The sequence below is a fragment of the Petaurus breviceps genome, unplaced genomic scaffold, assembly GCF_028583685.1.
Source record: "Petaurus breviceps papuanus isolate PSGF00001 unplaced genomic scaffold, PetGlider_PUasm1.0 154, whole genome shotgun sequence".
Lineage (NCBI taxonomy): Eukaryota > Metazoa > Chordata > Mammalia > Diprotodontia > Petauridae > Petaurus > Petaurus breviceps.
The window spans coordinates 12,385,962-12,411,239 of NW_027185715.1; the positions used below are offsets into that span (position 1 = coordinate 12,385,962).

The 25,278-nt window shown below is 38.0% G+C and overlaps 1 protein-coding gene across 3 annotated transcripts in view; it reads left to right on the forward strand.

Annotated features, from left to right (window-relative positions):
* The window catches only part of IRAK3 (interleukin 1 receptor associated kinase 3), a 114,648-nt gene that overhangs the window by 39,463 nt on the left and 49,907 nt on the right, over positions 1 to 25,278 (forward strand). For all 3 annotated transcript variants that reach the window (XM_069080956.1, XM_069080949.1, XM_069080945.1), the window contains exons 2-5: positions 9,212 to 9,394; positions 18,283 to 18,350; positions 20,751 to 20,805; positions 23,662 to 23,813. In XM_069080956.1, the coding sequence (XP_068937057.1) occupies positions 9,355 to 9,394; positions 18,283 to 18,350; positions 20,751 to 20,805; positions 23,662 to 23,813 (315 nt within the window). In that variant the 5' untranslated portion in view covers positions 9,212 to 9,354. The remainder of the gene's footprint in view (positions 1 to 9,211; positions 9,395 to 18,282; positions 18,351 to 20,750; positions 20,806 to 23,661; positions 23,814 to 25,278) is intronic.

The window sequence follows — 25,278 nt, forward strand, 5'->3', positions numbered from 1 at the left end:
TTAGTGAAGAAGGAGTCCTACCAAATTCTTTTTATGACACAAATATGGTACTGATACCTAAATCAGGAAGAGATAAAACAGAGAAAGAAAATTATAGACCAATCTCCCTCATGAATATAGATGCAAAAATTCTAAATAAAATACTAGCAAAAAGACTACAGCAACTTATCTCAAGAATAATACACTTTGATCAGGTAGGATTTATTCCAGGAATGCAAGGATGGTTTAATATTAGAAAAACCATCAGTATAATTGATCATATCAACAATAAAACTAGCAGAAACCACATGATCATCTCAATAGATGCAGGAAAGACTTTTGACAAAATACAACATCCATTCCTATTAAAAACATTATAGGAATAATATAGGAATAAAAGTATAGGAATAAATGGAGCCTTCCTTAAAATAACAGGTAGCATCTGTTTAAAGCCATCAGCAAGTATTATATGTAATGGGGAGAAGCTAGAAGCATTTCCCATAAGATCAGGGGTGAAACAAGGATGTCCACTATCACCCCTCTTATTCAGTCTGGTACTAGAAATGTTAGCAGTAGCAATTAGAGAAGAAAAAGAAATCAAAGGAATCCAATTAGGCAAAGAAGAGACCAAGCTATCACTCTTTGCAGATGATATGATGATATACTTAGAGAATCCTAGAGAATAAAGTAAAAAACTACTTGAGACAATAAATAAATTTGGCAAAGTTGCAGGATATAAAATAAACCCACATAAATCCTCGGCATTCCTATATATTTCCAATGAAATTCAACAGCAAGAGATAGAAAGAGAAATCCCATTTAAAGTTACTATAGATATTATAAAATATTTGGGAATCTACCTGTCAAAACAAACCCAGGACATGTATGACCACAATTACAAAACACTTTTCACACAAATAAAGTCAGATCTAACTAATTGGAAAAATATCAATTGCTCGTGGCTGGGTCGAGCTAATATAATAAAAATGACAATTTTACCTAAATTAAATTATGTATTTAGTGCCATATCAATTAATTTACCAAAAAACTACTTTATAGAGATAGAAAAAAATAGTAACAAAATTCATTTGGAAGAATAAATGGTCCAGAATATCAAGGGAATTACTTAAAAGAAATGCTAGGGAAGGTGGACTAGCTATACCATATTTCAATCTGTATTATAAAGCAGTAGTCATCAAAACTACTTGGTACTGGCTGAGGAATAGAGGAGTGGATCAATGGAATAGATTAGGCACATGAGATTCGGAAGTCAATGACTATAGTAATCTATTGTTTGATAAACCCCCAGACCCTGGTTTTGGGGATAAGAACTCACTATTTGACAAAAACTGCTGGGAAAACTGGAATATAGTATGGCAGAAACTGGGCATTGACCATTATCTAACATCATATACCAAAATCAAGTCTAAATGGGTGCATGATCTAGGTATAAAGGTTGATACTGTAAGCAGTCTCCTAAAACAAGGAATAGTTTACCTATCAGACTTGTGGAGAGGGAAAGACTTTATGACTAAACAAGAATTAGAGAACATTATAAAATGTAAAATGGATAATTTTTACTACATGAAATTGAAAAGCTTCTGTACAAACAAAGCCAATGTAACCAAGATTAAGAGGGAGGTGGGAAATTGGGAAAGAATCTTTACAACCTATGTCTCTGTATAATATAATATTATAATAATAATTAAATAATATAATATAAAATATACATAATATAAAATATACAGAGAATTGAGTCAAATTTATAAGAATACAAGTCATTCCCCAATTGATAAATGGTCAAAGGATATGAACAGGCAGTTTTCAGAGAAAGAAATTAAAGCTATCTATAAGCACATGAAGAAATGCTCTAATTCACTATTGATTAGAGAAATGCAAATCAAAACAACTCTGAGGTACCACATCTCACCAGTCAGATTGGCTAAGATGACAAAACAGGAAAATGACAAATGCTGGAGAGGATGTGGGCAAATTGGAACACTAATGCATTGCTGGTGGAGTTGTGAACTGATCCAGCCTTTCTGGAGAGCAATCTGGAATTATGCCCAAAGGGCTATAAATACTTCCATACCCTTTGATCCAGCAATACCACTCCTAGGGTTATATCCCAAAGAGATCATAGAAATGGGAGAAAGACCCATATGTATAAAAATGTTTATAGCAGCTCTTTTTGTGCTAGCAAAGAATTGGAAATTAAGGGGGTGCCCATCAACTGGGGAATGGCTGAACAAGTTGTGGTATGCATGTTATGGAATACTATTGTGCTATAAGAAACGAGGAGCAGACGGTCTTCATATTTACCTGGAGAGGCTTATACAAACTGATGCTGAGTGAGAAGAGTAGAACCAGGAGAAATTTGTACACAATTACAGACACAACGTATGTGTGATGACCAACTTTGATAGACTGGACTCTTCTCAGCAATGCAGTGATTTAAGTCAATCCCAAAAGACTCATGATGGAGAGAAATATGTGCATCCAGAGAAAGAACTAGAAAGAACTGAGTTTATATCCAGGTTGAAGCAAAATACCTGATCTTTTTCCTTCTCTTATTTGGTTCTTTGTCCTCTTTACCATTTTTCATTCCAGCTGATACAATCCATCTTTATAACCTGAGTAATGTATAATGTGAAAGTATTTACAGATCCTATACTTGACTATATGCTGCCATGGGGGGAGCGAGGGAGGGAGGGAGGGGGACAAAATGTGAAACTCAAGGAATTGTGGAATTGAATCCTGTAAACTAAAAGGAAACAAACAAATTAAAAAATATAAAAGTGGAAAAAAAGAGAAAAAAATAGCAGCACTTTCTGTGGTAGCAAAAAACTGGACAAAAAAAGTAATCCTCCAAATTGTAAATCAGTTAAATTGTGGCATATTAATGTAATGGAGCCATTCTCCACTCTAAGAAGTTATGAAGATACAGCAAATGAGCTAAACAATATACACTGCGACTAAAGCAATGAAGATCAAAAGGAATGTCAAAATGAAACTCACTGTTGTGTCATTATAACTAAGTTTGTCCCCAGAAAGGAGTTAAGAAATGGTACCTCTTCCCCTTCATTAAAGAAGTAGGAGACAGTTTGTATGATCGCTGATTCTGAACTACTTTTTTTTCTTTCTTTGTTATAAGAGAAGGCTTGCTGGATAGGGGGAAAGGAAGGGATATATTTGAAAAAGAATATGATGTAAAAAGTAAATATATAAATAAAATAAGATACATTTTCTCAAAAATGAAAAAAAATAGATAAGGAGAGACAGAAGAATAAAAAAAAGGGGCAGGGATGATAGTGGAGGAAATTTGCTGGAGATGGTCAGAAGGAATGGAATCAAGGGTGTGGAAAGAAGGACTGGCCTCGACAAGGAGAAGGAACACCTTGTTGTCAGTTTTGAAAAGCCAGATAGGATAGAGACATTCCAATTCACTGACATGAAATACTTAGTTGTAGCTGTTCTTTTGCAGCCTGACCATGCATTTGAATTGAATCCATCATCCTCATTTAAAGTGTGTATATGTTTCATTTTTAATAAAGAGAGCTGCCACTCAAAGTTAGATTAGTCATTGGTTCCCATTTTTTTTCTGCACAGCACCCCCTTTCTGCACGACTACATTTTTCATTTCCACCTTTCAATTTTGTTTGCACAATATTTGGCAGCAATCACAATGAAAACATGTAAAGCATAATGTGGTTTTTCAGTTTACAAGGAAAAGCAGGCCAGGACTGCTTTGTAACAGAAAATTACTTTAAAGCAAGGAAATTTGCCTGTTGAAATCTATGTGTAGTGCTTGCTTGGAGTTTAAGCAAATCAAATTACTCACAAGTAGAATTGATAATCTGAATATGCTATACCAATTCAGTTTAATTTAATCCTACAAAGATGTAGTCAGGGCCTACTATGTACAAGGCATTGTGCTTTTCCAAGGGCAATTCATTTCAGACAGTATACCTGATGAGGGTCAGGTTGCAATATGGCAGGAATGTCTCAAAGAATTTCAAAGACTTGGGCTGACTCCAAGTCAATTAGAGAAATTTATTGTGGATTTGTGGTTTCACGCTCTGCTGAGTGGCTAAGTTCCTAAGAGGAACTTGCAATTTCAGTAAGGAAGAACAGATAATTTTATAGAGTTTATGATGCTGATTACACAATCAAAATTTACATAGAATATAGGAATATGATCAGTAATAGAAAAACAGGAGGGTTTTTTTTAAGGGATTATGTAATAGGGGAGAAGTCCCTTCTGTGGTTCAGTGGTCAAACATCCTGGTCATACTGCTTTCTGATTGGCCAGACATTGTAGTCCTGTCTGGTTAAGATGGATAGTTAGGTATTGTGGTCCCTCTTGAGCTAAATGAATGATGTGATTGGGTACAAGAACACACCTGTTCAAATATGCGGATTGGATCCAGAGGTAGTGGCTACCTGGGAACTGAAGGCAGCTTTAGATTTCATCATACTTAACCCATCAATCAATAAACATTTATTAAACCCCTACTATGTGCCAGAGCACTCTGCTAAGCTCAGTGTAGACATATCTCTAGAGATCAATAAAACTGAAGGCTCAGACCTCTGATGACCCACTCATGGCTGAAAAAGGCACAGAGATGAGGTAGATGCAGAGAAGTCTGGGGAAGCCACAAGAGTAGAGGAAGATCATGATGTTCATTCCTTTCTAGGCCACATTCTAAATTTTGTCTACCATGCTCCAGAAAACTCACCACCCTGAAAACTCACTACAGCCCTGGAATTCCCACATGAAAAGTCTAATCTGAGAATATGATCTTTGATCGGTGGGCTCCTCCCAGGATGATTATTTAAGAAGACCCCCCAGGCCAGCCGCATCTCATCCTTCTTCCTACAGTACTTCAGGCTGCTGCCCTTTCCATTCCCCCTTTTCCTCCTTTTTCAGCTTTCTTTTATGGATTATCTTTCCCCATTAGAATGTAAGCTCTTTATGGACAAGGACTGTCTTTGTTCTGCTTGTATTGGTATTTATGGAACTTAGCAAAGTAAAGTAAGTGCTTTTGGGGGGACTGTCAATGGCCATTAGGAAGTAGTTTCCCAAAGAGCTTTTCTCATTTTGTCAGGGACAGGGATTTCCAAGTGTTTCTCATCAGTCCTACCCCCAAGGCCTATGGAATTTAGGAATTTTCCTACCTCTTACTATGACTTATGACTGTGGTGGTTCCTAGGGCCCTCCTCCTTGTGAATTTGAGAATACAACAATCACATGATGGGTAGAGAACAAACCTTTTCTTCAAATTGAGGTTGGTTTCAGTACCTAATCATGGAGCTTACTTCTTGTTCTATGGCCTTATCGACAGTCCTACAATTTTGATATGAAGCACAAGACTGACTCTCAGTAGTACACAGGCAGAGGGGAAGGAAAGATATCTAGTATTGACCAGCATAAATCCTTTGCTGAAATCACGCCAGATTCCACAAACATATTCAAGGATTTGTCTGTTTTCTTTGTCACCCCCACCGTCCTTTAAAATACACTTAAGATTTGAAACTCATGGTGAAAAGCTGTAAAATATCATGGCAGCCAGGTGGTAGAGTGGACAGCAGGACAGCATGCTGGACTTGGAGTTAAGAAGACTTGAGTGTAATCCTGCTTTAGACACGTACTAGCTATGTGACCCTGGATAAGTCCCTTCATCTGTTGCTACTGTTTTTTTTCTTTTTTTTAATGCTTTATTTACTTCTGATTTACATCATTCCTTTCTGCCAGATTTTGAGTTACAAATTTTCTCCCTGTTTTTCCCCTACCCACTGCCCCAAAATAGTAGTCCCACAGGATATCCCCTCCTCCAATCTGCTGTCTCCCATATTTTCTCCCATACCCTTTTTGACTTTTCCAGGGGATCTCTATGCCTCAGTGCCTGTATATCTTATTTCCCAATTACATGTAAGATGGTATTAATAATAGTATATATATATATATATACACACACACACATATATATATATACATATATATATTTGAATATTTGATTTTACGTCGTTACTGTTTTGTTTCAGACTTGTCTGACTCTCTGTGACCCCATTTGGGGTTTTCTTGACAGAGATAATGGAGTAGTTTGCCATTTCCTTCTTCAGCTCATTTTACAGATGAGGAAACTGAGCTAAGTGACTTGTCCAGGGTCACACAGCTAGTAAGGGTCTGAGTCTGGATTTGAATTCAGGTCTTCCTGACTCCAGGGCTGGCACTCTATCTATCGTCTTTGATTTCCTGATCTCTTAAATGGTGAAAATAGTAACAATGTATCATAAAGGATTTGGGTGGTGATTTTGTTGGTTTTATTTTTCCGCTAATGTGTTGTTTTTTTCCTGAACTCAACAAACACCGAATAAGTGTTTCCATATACAAAGTAAAACATAGAAAAAAGAATTGCCCATAAAGCTGTGAATTTATTATGTATAGCATGTTTTCTTTTTAAGTATGTCATAAAAATCAGAATGCTATTTTCAAAGCTGTCCTGCTTGTCTTTCTTTTCTATTAGTTTTCCTTCTGTTCTTTCCTGTGTATTTAAAAAAGTGCTTCATTGATCTTATTTTTCTCAATTTTTTTCCATTTCGGTAATTTCCCTCTTCTTTGTTTCCTCTCAAACCCTTTCCCAAAGTGAAAGGGAAGGAAAAGCCAACCTTTTGTATCAGATATTCACAGTCAAGTAACACAAGACCTGCCCTTGTCCATGCCTAGAGATAAATGGTCCATTCTGCACCTTAAGCTCATTCACCTCTCTATCAGGGGACAAGTATCATGTCCTCTGAACTCATGGTTAGTCATTCTTTGATCATTTTTCTTAAATTAGATTTTTTTCTTTATAATGTTGTATAAATTGTTTGCCTTGAACATACCACTCCATCTCTCAACATTTTCATTGACTGTACCCCATGCCTTCAATGCTCTCCCTCTTCATCTCTGTATCCTGTCTTCTCTGGCTCTCTTCAATTCCCAGTCGTCCCCCCCCCCCACCAAAAAAAATCCTAACTTCTATAGGAAGCCTTTCCCTATCCTTCTTAATTCTATGGGCCTTCCCTTTGTTGTTGATTTAAAAAAATGTTTCTTGTATGTACTTTATTTATATTTAGCTTTTTGCATCTTGTCTCCTCCATGAGATTGTAAATTCCTTGAGTATTAGGACTGACTTTTGCCTGTCTTTGTATCACAAATACTTAACCTAGTGTCTGGCACATTGATTGACTGGTTATGATCACTTCACTCTGAATCAACTCATATAAAGTTTGTCTGAGATAATCTCATAGGGTAGTTGTGAGAATTAAATGAGATAATATATTAGATATATTAAAGTCCTGTCTGCACATTAACTAGCTACTGCATCTTTTAATTCATGATAGTACATGAAATCATCACCTTTCAGTTCAGCATTATATTTTTAAACATGAATTTTAGTTGAATTGAAGAAATGTTAATTAAGCATCTACTGTTTGAAAAGCATCGTGAATATATATTTAAGTCCTGCTCTCAAGGAGATTTTAATTAAATGAATGGAAATGACAACTGTCCAAATAACTGTGATACAAGGAAAACGATACTAGGTGACCTCCAAATTTCCATCTAGCTTTCTAAATCCTGTCATCTTCTGATCCTAAGTATGAGGAAAGATCCAAGGTAAGTATTTTTAGATATTTAGGAAGGAAAGGACCAGGGAAGGCTTCATGGAGAAAGCCCCACATGAGATGGGCCTTGAAGCACAGAAAGGACTTATTCAGATGATGGGGTTTGGCCACTTGTAGCAGCAAGCACCCCAGCATCCCCAGGGTGGCTGCCAACACAGGTTTTTAGATCTGCTTTTCTAAAGGAAAGCAACTCAAAATGGGTTAACAATTTTGCTTTAATCAATCAAACATATCATTTACCTAGTTCAGGGGAAAAAGTCAGCACCCCAAACTTCAGAGTACACAGACAGGTTACAAGCAGAAGTTACAAGACAGAGAAACATTTCAAGCAGACAGGCCTCCAGCTGTCTGACCATTACATCCATACCAAATCACAGTTACCAGAGAGGGAAGCATCCACATCTGGGTTTTCAAAGCTGGGGGGCTCAATGGCTGCCCAGAGTATTGTCTGGTAAAATCACAGGACACTTCTCAAAGTAAGCCCCAAAACAAAGTCTCACATCAAGGTTTATATAGCCTTCTTCTGGCTCAGAGAATGTAACAACCCTGTTGACCCACTGCCCAGTCACAAAGTATCTCCTGAAAAACAAGCCTCACCACAGGCTCCAGGTACACTTAAGACTATCAAAGGGCCTAGGGGCAGGGAAGATCTTAAATTTTCATTCCCTTAACACTACTTCAGTCGTGGGGGAGCTTTAGCAAAGATGTGGAGATGGAAAATGTCAGGACAAGAGCAGGAGATTCATAGTCAACCAGTTTGGCTAAAGTATAAAGAAACAGAGAAATAAACCTGGACAGGTAGGTTGGAGACCAACTGAAGAGGCTATTTTTAAGTAGTTAGATCTGTCAGAAATCTGTCACTGATTTTTCCAACGTCTCTTTATTGATTAAGGACCTCCATAGCTCGATGCCATCCAACCTACTGCAGAATCAAATCTGACCTTAGTTTGAATTTTCCTCAGTAGATAATAGGGAGCCACTGACAGTATTTGAGTAGAAATAATGATCAGGGGCAGCCAAGGTGGTGCAGTGGATAGAGCACCAGGCTTAGACAGAAAGACTCATCTTCCTGGATTAAAATCTGGCCTCAGACACTTCCTAGCTGTGTGATCCTGGGCAAGTCACTTAACCCTGTTTGCCTCAGTCTCCTCATCTGTAAAATGAGCTGGAGAAGGAAAACGCACACCACTCCAGCATCTCTGCCAAGAAAACCCAAATGGGGTCAAGAAAAATTGGACATCACTGCAGACAATGGAACAACAACAATGTGGTCAGAGCGAATGCTAGGAAGATTGCTTAGTAGTATGGAGAGAGGATTTTTGTAGCACTAAAATAAAATTATCTATCTATCTGTGAATTGTTTTCCATTTACATATTTATACAGATGGTGCCCATCTCAGTTGAACATTTCCCTCTTTTCCCTTCAATATTATTTTTTACTTCCACAAAGGTTTTTGTGGACAGCCACTCAGTGACTTTTGCTTTTGGTCTGATATGAAAATAATATGTTATCTTCTCATTGTTCTCTCCTCTCTCCATCTCCCTCCCTCACCCAATTCCACAGCTGAACGCCTTTCCAGCAGTTGGCTCGACGTTCGACACATTGAAAAGTATGTTGAGCAAGGCAAAAGTGGAACAAGGGAATTACTCTGGTCTTGGGCACAGAAAAACAAGACCATCGGGGACCTTTTGGAAGTACTAGAGGAAATGGGCCATAAGCGAGCAATTAATTTAATCTTGAATCATGGTAAGTCCTTATTCTGATTATATTGATGTCATTGACATTAAATATTGCTGCATTTATGACCAGTTGGGGGAGGCAAGGTGGCATAGTGGAGGGTGAACTTGGTGTTGGGAAGACCTAGGTTTAAATTCTATATGACCCTAGGCAAATCACTTGACCTCTTGGTGCCCCAAGGCAACTCTCTAAGGCTGTACCTTATGGATGAATTGCCTAACTACAGGCATAGAGCACTGGGTCTAGAGTCTTGAAGACCTGAGTTCAAATTTGCCCTCAGACACTCACTACCTGAGTGACCCTGACCTAGTCACTTAACCTCTTTCTGCCTCAATTTCTTTATCTCTAAAATAAGGATAATAGCAATATCCAGGTAGTCACAAGATGGTTGGGAAGATGAAACAAGGTCATTTTTGTAAAGCACTTTGTAAAACTTAAAGCATTATATAAATGCTACCTTTTGTGTTATCATTGTTTTTGTTTCTGACCCACCAGGTAAGTTCCATGGGTTGATGAAATCATATGTTGAGACCAAAGAAAAAGGGGGGGATTATCCACTTAGTCCTTCTGAAACATTTAATATTTCATCAAATGACATGGTCTTGTTCTTTTGTGTCACAGTCCACTCTTCACCCAGTAATTCTATTTAGAGAGGACACAAGGTATCTTTTTTGACCATATTCCACCTGGTCTCTGTTCCTTCCTTGGCTTCATTTCTCTCTAATGCACATAATACAAATCTGATTTTTAGCAAAACAATTCAGTTATCTATCCAATAAGCATCTGAGAATACTTTTGAGGTCTACACAATTAGAATGGCAGAACAGAGTAAAAACTAAAATTCAGTAATACGTTGTTTACAAGAGATACACTTAAAACAGACACACCAAATTAAAAATAAAGGGCTGGAGCAGAATCTAATATGCTTCAGCTAAACTAAAAAAAAAAAGGCAGGGGTAGCAAATATGATCTCAGACAAAGCAAAGGCAAAACCAGACCTAATTAAAAGGAATAATTGGGGAAACTACATTTTGCTAAAAGGTGTCAGACAATAAAGTAATATCAAAAACATTTACAGCAAATTTCTCTGATAAAGCCCACATTTCTCAATTATATACTGAGTATAGAACTGAGTCAAATTTATAAAAACAAGAACCATTCCCCAGTTGATAAATAGTTAAAAGATATAAACAGGCATATTTCAGAAGAAGAAATAAAAGCTATGAAAAAAATATTCTAAATCATTTTTGATTAGAGAAAGACAAATTAAAACAACTCTGACATACCACCTCCCACCTATCAGAAATGACAAATGCTGGAAGGGCTGAGGGAAAATAGATATGCTAATGAACTGTTGGTAGAGTAGTGAACTGGTCCAACCATTCTGGAGAAGAATCTGGAACTATGCCCAAAGGGTTATAAAACTGCATAGTCTTTGACTCAGCAGTACTGGCTGTTAGATCTATATCCTAAAGAGATCAAAGAAGAAGGAAGAACACCTGTATGTATGTACAAAAATATTCATAGCAGCTCTTTTTGTGGTCAAAGAATTGGAGAATGAGGGGATGCCCATCAGTTGGGGAATGGGTGAACAAGTTGTGGCATATGATTGTGATGGAGTACTATTGTGCTATGGGAAATGACTAGGAAGGTGATTTCAGAAGGACATGGCAAGACCTATATGAACTGATGCAAGGTGAAGTGAGCAGAACCAGGAGATCATTGTGCCTTGTAACAGCAATGTTATAATGATGATCAATTATGAAAGACTTGGCTACAATGATCCAAGACGATTCCAAAGGATTCTTGATGGGAAAAAAATGCTACTCACCTCCAGATAAATAACTGATGAACTCTGAGTGTAAATCAAAGTATGATTTTCACACTTACTTTCCTTTTTTGCATTTTTGAAATATAGCTATGTTTTGCATGATTTTACATGTATAATTGATATCATATTGCTTGCCTTCTCAGTGTGAGAGGAGAGGTAGAAGGAGGGAGTTTGGAATTCATCATTTTAAAAGAAAATATTAAAAAATAATTTTTTTAAATTTCATATGTACTAAAAAAATAAGCCATAGATAATAGAGACTCATGGTTTCTCCTATAATCTTCCTCTATTCTTTTATGTGTATTAAAATGTTCAGTTTGTTGATATCTGTCAAGTTTATAATAAAAAAAAGTCTTTTAAAAAAGTATTCTGTATAAAGCAGATCAGGCAACTATTGACTGCATCTACCCAAAAAGAAATGTTTCAAGCAATAAACGTTAAAACATGAAACCCACAAGTGTGCATTGGCAAATTACTGGAAATATGAAACAGTAACTCATCACTCCTATTATATTCTCCAAGGAGGCTGAAATTTAAAACATCAGGACATAAAATAAAACATTTTGTGGGACTGCGGAACAGACATTTTACCATAACCACAGCTCTGCAATATCATGCAACCTACTCAAGGTCCATATCTTTAATCAAGCCAGGGATGTGGGTTCTTCTTGGTACTGGTCATCTCCTCTGAGAAGTTGTTACTGAGGACACCTCCTACTGGTCACCCAGCAAGCACCTGGACCCAGGAGTTTCCTGACATCTATAAACTCATGTGGCTATCACCAAAGTTAGAAAATGTCCATCTCGGCATTACTGTTTGGTCACTTTGATCAGGGAAAGAAACACAGAGCAGCCAGGTTTTTGACATCCAATGTTAGACTAGCACATACTTTCAATAGCTACCATAGCTACTGGAGTGAAGGGAGAAAAGTCCCCTTGCTTCCTTGATGGAAGACTGAGAGGGATGTTCTAACAATTTCAACATACTTAACAGACAAGAAAAGAAATTGAGAATGTGAGGGTGAAGTCATTTCTTTGAAAGTCTACTGAGGTGGGGTGGCCAGGTGGCTCAATGAGTTAAGAGCACCGGCTCCAGTGTTGGGATGACCTGGATCAAAATCCGGGCTGGGTTACTCAGCACCACACCCAGAAATAACTGGCCGTGTAACCTTGAGCAAGTTACTTAACCCCGATTGCTTATTAAAAAAAAAAGAAAGTCTACTGAGGGGTAGCTAGGTGGCACAGTGGATAGAAAATCAACCCTGGATTCAGGATGGCCTGAATTTAAATCCAACCTCAGATATTTGACATTTACTAGCTGTGTGACCCTGGGCAAGTCATTTAACCTTGATTAGCTCCTAAAAGAAGATAAAAAAATAAAGTCTACTGAGTGGGCCATTCTTCCTGGCTCAGTGGATAGTCCTCTTTCCACCATGGGGAACAAGGGAAAAGAGGGTATGGCTTCATAGCCCCAAAGTACAAGTCTATGAGGACCAATAAGGTGCTGCTGATTCATCTCAAACCTTAAGTACTTCAGCACTGAGCCATAAATATATGTCTTTCCAGAAGTGACTTGGCATCCAGCAGATGAAGGACTAGGGAATGTGGTACTTACTCAATGCCAATTTTAAACCTATTCTATCCTTTGTGGATAGAAACACACCAACCATACTGATCCCTTGTCACCTTGCGTGTTATATTACAGTACTTAGAGCTTTTAGGTTAACAGCTCTTCAAATTCAACATCTTTTCTCTGGTTCTTTTCATCTGTGTGTGTATTTTTATCTCTGCTTCATACCACTCTGCTTCAGAGATAAAACAGAACGTACAAACAATCCCAGCTTGTTATCCAAAGAAGCTTTGAACACACAAAGATTTAGACCTTGAGAGGTGAACCTGAAAATAATAGCTTCTGAATGACTTTGGTTGTTGTAGGTTAGTCCCTTAATGGGATATAAGACTTAATTCCCATGGGGTTTCTGCCATGATATCATCTGCATTCCTCAGCTCTATGCTTCCCCTACCACCACCACCACCCCACTTTGCTTAGCCAGCAGAATGTAGCTCGGTGAAGTTGACTGATCAAGTTAAATTCAATGGGTCCCCTGGAATTGTAAATGCAATGCCTTTTCATTATCTGAACCCTTTTGGGCCTCTAAAGCCCCCACTGTTCATGATATAAATGCACAGAGATTTGACTAGACACAGGGGTATGTTTTATGCTTTGCTTTCCTCAAACAGCTTTTGGCATGACTTTTCACCCTCTGGCTTATTTTGTCAGTGCAGAAGGGGCTGATTTGGCTTAGGAAAAGGCATCAGTTCTGGCCTCTAACTGGGCTCCATTATTATGCAGTCCATGTAACAAGGACTTTTTTTTTTTTTAAGAAAAACAGTTTCACTTGTTAAGGAATTCATATAAACCCCTTTTATTCATTTATGTGCCTAATGCAAGGTGACAAATAAAGGCTGGGATAGAAAGGAATAGAGATTTTGAAGCTGCATCCTTCATTAAGGAAGATAGAATTGTTTAACTGTGACTATTGGAATTTCTTTTATAATGCAAAATTAAATCTGTTTGAACACAGAGTTCACTAGAAACAGACTTGATTCATTGGGGAGAAAAGTACAGTCTGCTGGATTGAGTATTCTACATGACTGGTTGTATATCATTAGGAGTTAGGACCAGCTAAGTAAGTTTAAGAAGGAACTGTCCTATTTGGTTAAAATCATGGTCAGGTTTACAGAGGAAAAAAAAAGGCAGTGTAGTTTAGTGAATACAGTACTGAATTTAGTATGGAGAGCTAGATTTGAATACTGCTTCTAACACTTAGCTGTGTGACCATGGGCAAGCCAATCAAATACTGAGCATTTTGAAAGTGCCTACTATGTTCTAGAAGCTGAAGGCATAAAGACAAAAAATGAAACAGAAATGAAGGTCTTTGTCTATCTGACCCTCAGTTTCCCCAAATGTAAAATGAGGATAATTACATTTACCTATCCTTGCTACTAGAGTTGTTGTGAGGAAAGTATTTTGCAATATATGAATTTTGTAAAATATAAGAATTGTAACAGCATAGTGCCCTTAACATAGTGCTTGACTCTGAGTTAGGAGATAAGCTTGATTCCTGCTTCTGGTACTTACTTGTTATGTGGCCCTAAGCAAGCCCTTTAAACTCCCACTGGCTTGATTTTCTCTTCTGTAAAATGGGAGAATAATGCTTCATTACCGACCTCACAGGGTCATTATAAATAAAGCATAGCAAAGACCGTCCCCATCTGTGAGAACACAGATGCATTTCTGCTTTTAAATGTTGAGTGATGGAACTCTGCAACACAGAAAGGCTTCATCTTTCTTTCTTAACAATATTGGTTGCTTTCTGAGTATTTTGACACTGATTACCCATACTAATGGTGTCTTTTGTCTTTAATCCCCTATTTCTGTGTCAGATAAGCTTTCATCTCATCCATTACACAGAGAGATTTTACTGGGTAGTTTGAGAGCAATCAAGTTCTCTGTTCCTATTATAAAATCCCCAGAAGATATCTTTTACTTGCATTCTTCTGAGTTCCTCATTGGTTATAGGTCAAAGCAAAGACACCAGGCATCCTTCCATTGCCTTCTTTGTAATACTCATTTTTAATTTTTTGGAGACAGTGGTATTCCACATCTTGCTGTCATGTAGCAACATGAGCAGAATGTTGGTATTGAAAAGATGGGTCTTTGTTTTATGGGAAGCCTGAAGTCAGTAAAGGACTTTTTGCTCTTTCCTGAAGGCAGCACAACCTGTTCCTCTTTCTCCAAGTCAATTCTGGTGCCTACTCATTGTCTGTCTATACTGTCTGTCCTAGATGTACATACTTATAGACAAGCTTTATAGCCCATCCAAAGGTATGCTGAAATCTGTTCAATTGACATTCTTCGTACACTTAGTTGTTCCTGTGTAGATGGTTAGGCCAAACCCCTTTGAGTGATAAAAGATCTTTTCCAGAAAGCTCTGCAATGTTCTGGGGCTTGATGCAAATTAGTACAATGCCATTCACAAAGGGGAGCATCTGAAAGACCTCACTCTTCACAAGGAATCCCTTTTCCACCTGAATTCTTCCCTGGATTTCCTCTATCACAAAGATGAACACCTTTGGCAAACCTAGAACCCCCTGTTTTATACTTTGCCTTAATGTATATTATCAGTGAGTCATTGAAAAGGGTTATTTTTGTTCTATCTTCCAAGAAATTTTAAATAATATTGATATATGAATAGAAGATACCTTATAAAAATAGCCTACAAGGTGGATTTTACTCTATAGAATCAAATCTGTAATGAGGGATGGTAAAATGCTCTGCCTGCTTCAGTCCAACTACATGTGACTCAGGGCTAAAAGAACTTGGCACTTTGATAAGATGCGGCAAATTTGATTGGTCTCTTGTTTCTTCCCTAACCGAGAATGGCATTGTGCAGAGTGTTGCATTAGTTGAAAAGGAGAGACAGCTTCCAGCTTGATGTATTCCTCATTTCTCGGCTAGTGATTTGCCCATGAGGGGTAGCAGAAGGAGCCACCTTTCCCCCTACCCCGTTGGCATAGCAACTGCTTTTACATGGCAGCTAAAATAGAGGGACAAGCCTTGGACTCTGGCTGCCTCTTCTGTTCTGTGTTCCTCTCCCTTTATTCTGCGGTAATATAAAATCATTACAGCCTTGAAGTCGATCCACACTGCAGTGTCTTCCCCATGTTTCCTTTTCTCTTATTGTATTCTCACAATATGGCTTCAAAGCCCACCTAGCTTCCCAAGGATATTCATTCATTCTTCTTTATTTTATCTCTGTTACTCCCCACTACTGGTCTCCTCTGCTGCTCCCTAGTACATTGCTTCAGAATATAACTCAAACCAGGCACTACCTACCCTGCCACACCTAGCCCAAAGCATATCCCAAGACTCATATAACGGAAATTGACTGAACTCCTATACTTTGGATCTAATAATGCATGAAAATTACTGGTTTGAGGCCATGCTTCTGCCTTTATCCTGCATCCCTTTAGGGTGTTTCATTATTAACCTGTTTGATAATTGGTTGATTGTCTTCTGGGAATGAGAGAGAGGAAGGTAAATTACAAGTTTAAAAGGTTAATGGTTTCTTAACTCATGGTGAATTAAAATGACAGAAGCAAGTTAATGCAGGACATTTTCTATACCCTCTTTAAAGGAAACTACTCAGATGATTAGGGGAAAAAAGAAAAGAAACTATATGTTCTAAAATGTTCACAGCAGCTCTCTTTGTGGTGGCAAAGAACTGAAATTGAGGGGATGCCCATCAATTGGGGAATGACTAAACAAGTTGAGGTATATGATTGTGATGGAATATTACCATGCTATAAGAAATGATGAGCTCAGTGATCGAAGAAAAATATGGAAAGACTTACATGAACTGATGCTGAGTTAAGCGAGCAGAACCAAGAGAACATTGTATACAGTAATAGCACCAAGAATAACTTTGAGAGAATAAGTCATTTTGACTAGTATAAATACCCAAATTAATTATAAAGGATATATGAAGAAAGACTATCTGCATCCAGAGAAAGAACTGTTAAATAGATGTATAGAATATACATATATACATATATATGTAATATATACATGCACATACCTATTTGTGTCAAATGATAGCCATCTCTAGAGGGAGGGAAGGAGAAAGGGAAGAAAAAAAGAAATTTACATGATAACTATTATATATTTAAAAGGAATAGCAAGTTATACACAATAGATTTGCAGTTTTCTGTACAAAAAATAAATGAGGGAAACTACTCAGACTGTAGAAAATGAAAGCTCCCATTTTAGGGAGGGTGGGGCAGTTACCAAACTTGTGTGATTAATGAGGCAGTGTGAAGTGGAGGCATGTTGGAGAATATCTGTGACTGTTAAAACACTACTTGTAGTCTAAGATTTGCGAGGTATCAAAACATAAGTACAAGTACTCAGTGGAAAAGTTGATTCGTTTATTCTTTGGTTTTCGTTTTTTTTTTTTTTCCCTTAGCCTAATAATAAACATTTGGTAATTATTTTCAAACTCATGTTTATGTTGTAAATCAGCAATAATTCCATGGGTACTTATATCATTGATCTTATTGTTGAGGTCTAGGGGTGCTGGGACCCCGAAATTCAAGGGCAAACAAGGCGAAGGTCCCGCCTTGAATGAATTTGACTCTAGCCTTCTTTCAGTCAGAGATAAGATTTTTTTAAGAACATTGGTCTGGGTGGTCAAGATTTTAAGAATCCACCCTACTGTGACATTTTATTGACAAGTGGGCCAGACTGAATTTGAGCCATTGGCTCAAAAGGAACCTGAGCTTTAGTCAGACTCTTAAGGAATTTGAGCATTTTAATGGGGGGCAGGATGGACTGTGGGAAGGATCTAGGAGTGACCAAGTAGTCTGGGGTGACTGGTAACAGAGAAGGACCTGGAAGGGCCGCATGCTCCAGGGACCTGGGTCACTTGGAAGGGATCTAGATAGAATTAAGGAGTGGCAGTCTAGGGTGGGATCAGGCTCAGACTAGGAGAGGAAAGGATTATTGACTGGGAAGGACCCAAAGGAACACAGGGACCCAGGCCACTCTGAAAGTCCAGGGGCTTTTCCTTTTTGGGGTCCAGATCCCAAAGATATGGTCTTTTCCTTTATTTCAGATCCCATCCCCATCATTATGATTAAATACTACCACTACAGAATTTTTAGTTCATAAGAGGCCAGTTTGGCATTATGGGTTGAGAACTGGTTGAGTCAGGAAGACATGAGTTCAAATCTCACTTCTGGCATGTGACCCAGGGCAAGTTTCTTAAGTTCACAATGCCTCAGTCAATACCCTAAGAATATGATTGGTAGAACAATTGTAGATAAGCCTTGGTAGACGGTGCAGAATAATTGTTTGCTGGAGCGTTCCCTTCACAGATGAAACCATAGGTCTGAACAAAACCAAAACAAACCAAAAAACCCCAGGAATGAGCCCATCTTAAAAACTCTCTTATTTGTACTGGTCTCAATTTCTCATATCTGGCTTCTCTTACCTCTGTTCCAGGAAGGACCTTAAGTGCCTCATCTAAGCGGAGTCAGCAGACAGCTGGATTTCCAAATATTTCTTCCCAGGTATAGTACAGGATGTTTTAGTAAGGGCAGTTCAACTCAGAATTTAAAAGTGAGCATAAAGAAAGAAACTGGGCGTAGCTAGGTGGTGCAGGTCCTAGAGTCAGAAGGACCTGAGTTCCAATCCGGCTTCAGACACTTAACACTTATTAGCTGTGTGACCTTGGGGAAGTCACTTAACCCCTATTACCCTTCAAAAAGCAAAAAAAAAAAAAAAAGAAAGAAAGAAACTGGTCAGTAGATGTCAGAGAAAAGAAAAATGTTGACTTGATAGAACTCTTTTTTTTTTAGTTTGTAAGAGGAAAATCTTATGTTATTTCACTTCCAGTTGAGAACTTAAGAATTTGGAGGATTTTAAATATGGCAGGTGGGAGAGGACTTGAGAACTTCCTTCTCTTGATAATTTAATTCAATTTACCACCCCCCCAACTTTTTTTTGCTTTTTTTTTTTGGAGGTGGGAGGGCAGGGTAATTGGGGTTAAGTGACTTGCCCAAGGTCACACAGTTAGTAAGTGTTAAGTGTCTGAGGCCGGATTGGAAGTTAGGTCTCCTCCTGACCCCAGGGCCCCGGCTGTATTCACTGCACCAACTAGCCCCATTACATAGCTTTTGATCCCTATCCCCAGTTCACAGTTCCCTCCCCTGTTTCCCCATTGATTGGGTATCACTGGGTTTACAGACCTTCTAGAATACCTAACCCACCTATGTGAGTCTCCGCCCTGCTTACATCTCCCATTCCCCATATCTCCACTCCCCCTTATCCTTATTTTCTTTATACCTTATTTGGTAAAAGAATGACAAGTCTTAAATACTTTTTAGCAACTGAAAATACAACCCTGGATGTCTGTGTTTCCTTTAAGAAAAGTTCCATTATTCAAGATTGTGTCTTGGGTTAAGGTGCCTTCTTCCTTAAAGGAGCTTCTTCTGGCCTTGTAGCTGTTGACACAGGAAGAGGCATTGTCTGGGTTTACTCAGAGACAAAGAAGGACTTGTCTGTTCTTAAATGATTATCATTCTCAGGTGTGCTGATATGCAGGCTTCCACACCCGATACGTGATAGGCAGAAACAACATCCCCAATTACATTTTCTACAGTTTTGGGTTCATAAAAGGAAATATGGCATGATGGATGAAAAACTAGTCTTGGAGTCTGGAGGATCTGAGTTCAAATGCTGCCTCGGACACAAACTGACTGTTCCTCTGAACATTGTGCTAAAGGCTGGGGAGACAAAAATAAGGAAGACAGTCGTCTTATCATAATGGTAGCCTCAGAGTGATATATACAGGATATGACATATGGAAATAGAAAATGGAACATGATAATTGGAGAGGTCTAAAGTCTTGGGGGAAAAAAAGATAATTTCTGATTGGGGTATCAGGCAAAGCTACCTAGAGGAAGAATCATTTGAGATGTGTCCCAAAAGCTCAGTAAGATTTAAACCAGTGGAAATTGGGGCTATGGGAGAAGTGAGGCATGAAGTCTCGTATTGTGGGTTTAAGAACCATGTAAGCAAAGACCCAGAAGTAAGAAGGCAGGAAGTATGTATTAGGTACAGTCTTTCAGTGTTGGGTCTTGCAGTTACTAAAGTCATTACCATGACATTTCCTTTTTTCCCCTTAGTTTCCCTGTATATTTGTTTCTTCTGACTATGTCCCGGAGTTAACCTCTGATTTGTAGTTGCCGCCAGGTGCCCTGGGCTGCGATCTCTACCACTCCTAGTTTTTGACTTAACTAAAATCCTTGGTGATCTTTTCCTCAGGGAAGAATGGGAGCTTCCTAACTTAAAGCCTGTAGACTTTCCCCAGATGTTTTAGAAAAAAGCAGAAAACCCTTGCTCTAGGATTGGCAAAAGGCCTCACCTGTCTTGTTCCAAGGAAGTCTCTGCCACCAAGGCCTCTAATCTTCTCAACAGGTGTTTCAGCTTCAGGTACCAAACTCTTTGGAGTAAAGAAATGGGAACGTTCCAACCTATCGCCCCTTATGGTCTTTGAATGAATCAATGAACTCAACAAAGATCATTTATTAACCTGTGTTCCAGGCACTGTACTAGGCCTTGGGAATAGAAATACAAAAGTAACTGTTTCTGTCCTCAGGGAGTTTCTCTTTTAATAAGGGGAAGACTATACCTATAAGGGGGGTTGGTGGTTAAGGATGAGTATTTAGGTCTGGAGAGTTACAAGGATGGGGAGAGTTGATGGACATGCCTTTTCCAAAGGCAGTGTTGACATTGATTTAATGACTGTCCCCAGAGCAAAAGCGGGAAAATTGGCCTGAAGTAGTAGTCACCTTCTGAAGGTGTTCTTCTATGAAGCGGTTCCTCTCTTAGTGGGACTTCTGATGTTCATAATGAGGTTTTCTCTCCAGGGTTAGATGACTGAATTATTGTGACATATTTTCTTTCAGGTAACAACTGACAATACAATTGATAACGTAGGACACATGCCTGAATATGAGAAAGGTAAAAAAGAACTTTTTTAAAGGGTATATCTACCTTTTTTTTTTTGCTTTTTGGAGGGCAGTTGGGGTTAAGTGACTTGCCCAAGGTCACATGGCTAGTTTTGTGTGTGTGTGTGTGTGTGTGTGTGTGTGTGTGTGTGTGTGTGTTACGTGTCTGAGGTTAGATCCGAACTCAGGTCCTCCTGACTCCGGGGCCACCTAACCACCCCATGTATCTACCTTTTTTGGAAGGGCTTGGGGAGGGGATAACATTTTCCTTTTTTAAAGTCCATTTAGTACAGTATATTTATGTAAGCTCATTAACATGTTGTTTCTTTGTGCAAATAGGGAAGACAAAGTAAGAGGCCTGAAATTCTGACTGACTCTTTAAATGATGATAAAAATTACCCAGTTAATGCTAATATCTCACTAGCCTTTGTAAAGTCCAAACATAGGATTTTTTAGTCAGGGGGATTTTCTATTATTTTTGGCTTTGAAATTTTGCAATTTTTTTTTAAATAGAAGGGAAACACTTTTAAAATAACACTTGTGAATTATTTCACATTTTTGGTCTTTATGGTTCCCTTGGATGATGGTAGACTAGCTTTGGGGCCAATGTGTACATCCATTTATTCTCCATATCAGTCTTCACTTTAGAGTTTCATTAGCAGAGAGAATAATTTACTACTACTGGAATCCTTTGCATGGTAGAGCATTGCATTTGGAGCTGAGCAAAACTTGTGTTCAAATCTCATTTTGTACAGTTACTAACTGAGTGATGGTGGGTGAACAACCCATCTCCTCTAAACCTCAACTCCTTTATTTGCAGAATGGAGATCATAACAATACTTACTCCACAGGGTCATTACAAGGACCAAATGAGAAAATGTTTATAGAAGACAGCAAAACTTAAAAGTCCCATTGAAATATCAGTTATCAATGACTTTAAAAGATTATTATTGTCTCATATTGTACCTGTCCTCCATTATCCTGCTGATTTCACTTTTGCTTTTTTATTTTATTTTTTCCTCTAAAACTTAATTAGAAAAATTCCTGTATTTTCAGTAATGAGTTCTAGTGATACATTAAATGTTCATAGCCAAAGAACTCTCCTTTTGGCTTGGCTTGTGGTGACAAGAATTTGATTGTGAAGAATTTAATCACTTACATGGAAGACTGTTTTCTAATTAGTTGACTCAGAGAGTTTAATTTGGATTTTCCAAGATCTCAGTTTGCATACTTTAGTGCTTAGTTTCAGTATTAGTTTTATATTCTGTGTGAATCAGCAAATAAATCAGACGTCTCAGTGTCAAGAAAACAGAAATCGAATAATCTCGACATAGAATCTTTGTAAATTCCCTTTGGTAAGGCTAATCAATTTCTTTCCTTTAAAAAAAATCAATATATTTTTTAGGAACAAGATCAATTTCGAGCAAACATCCAAACAAAACCCCTATAAGTACATTCCTCAGAAACCAGTTTCTCCGTTATTAAAAGATATTAAGCGGTGTATACCCATTAGCTTTCCCAATATGTACTTAGCTCCATACAAAGGCTGTTGTATTTGATCAAAGTTTTGTTGTTTTGCCATTTTGGCTTTATTTGGGCAGTCGTAGCCATTATGAATGTTATTCTTTTAATTTTGCTTCCTTTCCCCTGCCTCACTTCATACTCATGTTTCCCTGAATTCTTCATATTTGTTATCCTTATAGTGCAGTAATATACAATTAGATTCTATATTTTGTTCACCTATTCTCCAATATTGGGCACATATTTTCTTCCCAGCTTTTTCTTATCACAAATAATGCTGCTATGAATATTTTTGCATATGGAAGCTGTTTTTTCTTGTCTATTTTCTTGCTGTCATTCCCCTCCTGTGGGTGCAGTTCCAATAATGGACTCTCTGGACTAAAGGGTATGAATGATTTAGTAACTTTTCTTGCATAATTCTAAATATTTTTGAGAGCAGTCAGACCAATTCCAGCGCTATCAGCAATGAATTAGTATTCTTGTGTTGACACAGTTCCTCCACTAATAACTTTTCTCATTGTTTACCCTCTTTGCTAGCCTGGTGGGTGTGAGGTAATCCATCAGGGTTATCTTAATTTGCACTTTCTGATTATTAATTATTTTTTAATATTAGGTAGTTATTGATAGTTGATATTCTTTTGAAACCAGTTTATGACCTTTGGCCATCTGTCTATTGGGAAATGACTCTTGATTATAGTGATTTGCATGAATCCTTATAGATTTTTGTATGTCAGACTTTTATCAGTATTCCTTAATGAAAAAAATTCCCACTTAATATCTCATCTTCTTATTCTAACTGTGTTGACTTTGTACAAAAGTCTTAACTTTCTATAATCAAGACTGTCTATTTTTGTGATCTGTTTCATCTTGAATCTTGGGTGCAGCTTCTCCTTTCCATGTAATTGTTACTGATAATCTTCTAAATGTTTCTCATCTTTTTATGGTGTGATTTTCATACTTTATTTATTTATTCATTTGGAATTGATTGTGGCATATGGTAGATCTTTATTTAAAAAAAATAAAACAAAATATTTTCCAGTTTTTCTAGAAGTTTCTGTCAAATAAAGATCTCCTTCCCCAACAATTGGTTGATTTGGGGGGAGGGAGGTAGGGGAGGAATGGTGAGAATATCATTATTTGACTTGTCATAAGTAGCACATTTTTTTTTTTGCTTTATGGTATATTGGGAACCAAAAGCCAACTATGTATGTAGAGAATGCATACGTGAAGTTTGCCTTCCAGGTATTGCTTTCCTGACCTGAGTTCAGATCCAGTAAATGTAGATTGTAATAATGTATCAGGCATCTCAGAGAAAAAGTGACTTAACTTTTCGTCCCTCTTTCTTAAGGAATAAGCCTAAAACCTTCCTTCAGCTTTAAAAACATCATAGAAGGAACCAAAAACTTCCATAAAGATTTGCTCATTGGAGAAGGGGAGCTCTTCAAAGTATTCAGAGTGGACCTTCAAAATGGAACGTATGCCGTTAAGTTATTTAAACAGGTATGGAATATAATTATTACAAGAATCACATAATTTTTATAATTGTTACAACGTGAAATAGGTTCAGTTTATATGCCCATGTTTAATGCTACAATGTCACATTTGTCTTCCTTTACTCAAAAATTTTTTTAAAAAATTTAATTTCAGAAACAAAGGTATATTTTATCACCTGCTTAGTCTCCCAACCCCACCTCCTCTTGTAAGTCACGTCCCTAAAATGAAGCTATTATTTATCCGCTCAGGGCTCCAGGGTTAGCCTTGTGGGATCAGAGCATCTTTTCTAATGCTATATAGCTCACAAGCCTCCCCTGTTGTGCTCCCGTCCATATTTATTAGCTGATATCAGTTGATAAGCCACAATGAATTAGCTTTCAGAAAAGGGTATTTACTAAGGTGGGCAGCTAGGTGGTGTAGTGTATAGAGCCCCAGGTACAGAGTCAGTTGAGTTCCAGGCTGGCCTCAGACACTTACTAGATGTGTTACCCTGGGTAAGTCACTTAACCCTTGTGCCCCCAGCCTTCTCATCTGTAAAATGAGCTGGAGAAAGAAATGGCAAACCACTCCAGTATCTCTACCAAGAAAACCCCAAATGGGGTCATGACTGAAACAACTCAACAACAAAATTAACTAAGGTGGCATAATTAGAACAGTTGCTACAAAACATCCTCCCACAAAATTCTCTGACACACTCCTACTAGTAACCACAGATTCCAAAGGAAAGTAGGGGTCAATCTTAGAGCAAATATGGCAAAGGGGACTTTTTTTTATAGTTCCTGGAAGTTGTTTTACTGGAGACCTCAAGATTTTCTCCATAATATGGCATCATTTTTTTGTTGGCTCCTTCTATGGCCCTGAATCTGCCTTTTCTCATCATATCCAAGCTATTATTGCCTTTTGAGCACTGTCCTGGGGATACTGGTAGGATGCTGATGCAAAAGTCCAGATCCTCTGGCCTCCCAGAGCTCATGAGGAGGGACCAGAGGACTTGGATCAGAGGATCCTCCTCTAGGAGGAAGGAAGAAGGTGGAAGAGACCAAGGCTGTGATGATGCTCAAATCTCTCCCAAGTGACTTTTTTCCCTCAAGAACTGCTCTCTCTTAGCTCACCACTCACTCCAGTTTTTGAATCCACTGACAGACTTCTTATTCAACTTCACTCCAGTTCTTTCAGTAGCTTTCAAAGACATCTGCATTGATAAAGGACCTCTCACACTTGTCTATGATGGTTTGATTCAATTGAAATGCCAACCCTTGTTCATACCTGAGTGAACCAGCTATGTTCCTCCCTGGTTAAGGTATCAGGAGAATCTTGTCACTTACTTTAAGTTAGATGGGGGTAATTTTCTAGGCTGTCCCTTCCCTTAGATAGCCAAAGTATTCATAGATAACAATACCCCATTTCTTCCCCATTATTTTAAATTGAGTGGGATCTTATGAGACCTTGGGTGAAAGTGGAGAAAGAATGA